Source organism: Sinocyclocheilus anshuiensis, unplaced genomic scaffold (assembly GCF_001515605.1).
Source record: "Sinocyclocheilus anshuiensis isolate Anshui unplaced genomic scaffold, SAMN03320099.WGS_v1.1 scaffold18709, whole genome shotgun sequence".
Classification (NCBI taxonomy): Eukaryota; Metazoa; Chordata; class Actinopteri; order Cypriniformes; family Cyprinidae; genus Sinocyclocheilus; species Sinocyclocheilus anshuiensis.
The window spans coordinates 1-1,941 of NW_015559600.1; the positions used below are offsets into that span (position 1 = coordinate 1).

The window sequence follows — 1,941 nt, forward strand, 5'->3', positions numbered from 1 at the left end:
TATGTCATGAAGACCTATCGGGTCTTGACTAGTGAACCCGGCGTTCTTTTGGATAACGGCCGCACGATTTTCCAATTCGCTCTCAGGTAATTGGGGATCGAGAAAATGTGCCAGGCAGATAGCCAAACATATTTTATTACCGGTATTTACAGGATTGAATAGACTCATCTTTTTTCTTTTGATAACCTGGTCCAAAGCCAGTTCTGTGAGTTTACGCCGTCCACCTCCTTGTCTGTTCATGGCTACGTTGGCTTCAATTTCAACCGCATCATCAACCATCAGCCTTTCGTTGCTTTGTAAAATTTTTTCGATTTGTTCTGTAAATAGATTAACGTCATAATTATTTCCAGGGGTTAAAACGGCGTTAACGGACGAATTCAGGCTAGGGGCCGTCATAACCAAGTTGATTACGCTAGCATCACCTCCGATCTGTTGGGCAAATGACACTATTTCATCCATGGCGTTGTGCAAGGAGACGTGATACGATGCTAAATCTGTAGACATGATCTCCCTCATATTCATAGTCCTACGTAAATCCACGCTGTTAAAACGCGGTCGCGGTAAAACACAAAAGCCGTTTACGGTACCGCCATTACGTATCGCTGCATCGATGATCGCCCGAGTTGTACCGGCAGGGTCTGCTGTTCTGCTAGTTGAGGGTCGCTCGGAATCGTTATTACCTGCAGGGGGCACGGTTCTTCTAGACGATGAACGTTCGGTAGCAGAAGTGGTAGGTGATGAATGCATAGCACCGGCAGGTGTAGAGTCGGAATCTGTTAATGCACCACCGTTTTGGACATTGTTTTGTTGTAACAGCTGGTTGTGCTCTTCTAGTATGATCTGTAACATATCGCACAAATTCAAATTTAGGGTCTGGTCCATTTCTATTTGTTGCAAATCACAAGCATTTAACATAGTGTAATCAGGAAATGGTCCTATCACATCTGGGTGCGAGCTTATCATTTGTTGTAATCTATCGCCTAGAGTCATATTATCAGGAGCATTTTGAATTTGCAAATCAATTATACTCTGTAGCGTGTCAGAAAGAGCTTTGTCTCCTTGTACATCTCAGGCATTCATTTTTTTAATTATTACAGGCAAAAATATAACTACTTCTTTATAAAGGCAACAGAGTTTAAACCATACACTGATAACATCAAACTGATTAAAGACAACAAATAAAAAGAAAATATAAAACCATACAGCCTTAATAATGGAATTGACTACGAGATTAACATGAAATAGCACTGTGCAGATATCGTCTAAATTATAGTCTAATACTGATAATAACAAATCGGCAACATTAAAAATTGCTGGTGTTTACATCATTAAAATCAGCAACAATAAAAACGTTATAGAGCAGTTATCTCCTCATTATAAAGTGATTTAGATTGGCGACAAGATCCACCAAAAGTCTCCTCTCGCGCAACAGCTTGCGAAGCATGTCGTGAACTGTCGCAAAGTTTTCGTGAACCGTTGTTCTCAATTGACGTAACCCGTTCGTCACGTCGTCAATTTGATTCGCATTCGTAGCTAGGTCGATATCATCCAATTTATTAATTATTTCATGAAGGAGTACCTCGTGCCTTAGGCTCGCCGACCTGAGTTCGTCACCAACCGTTTCTGCATCCGCATCCACGATCGACGCTGCTTCTTCTTCTTCTTCCCCCCAAGCATACGGTGTCTGACTCCTTACCGTCTCGCTCTCATTGTCTCGCTCACTGCTAAATGTCACTCCGTCCCACTCACGTACTTGAGTGTTTGACCAGCGTTCTACATCATCCAAGTCTTCACGTTCTTCGTCTGAAAAACAATAACAGGTTTAGGGAAAAATAAAACATAATACGGTCAGTACTTCTATTAAATAAATTAGTAAATAAATGTAAAATATCTTGGAGCCGAAAAGCTAAATAAATAAAAGGTATTATTATGAATAAAAAT

At 40.7% G+C, this 1,941-nt stretch overlaps 1 protein-coding gene across 1 annotated transcript; it reads right to left on the reverse strand.

The window, feature by feature from the left end:
- Window positions 1-65: 65 nt before the first annotated feature.
- On the reverse strand, window positions 66-1,803 carry LOC107681606 (uncharacterized; the record flags this gene model as incomplete). The annotated part of the gene is made up of 2 exons (XM_016477915.1): window positions 66-840; window positions 1,580-1,803. Coding segments are annotated over 2 exons (999 nt in total), but the record flags the coding sequence as incomplete, so codon positions are not given.
- Between the last annotated feature and the right edge of the window lie 138 nt (window positions 1,804-1,941).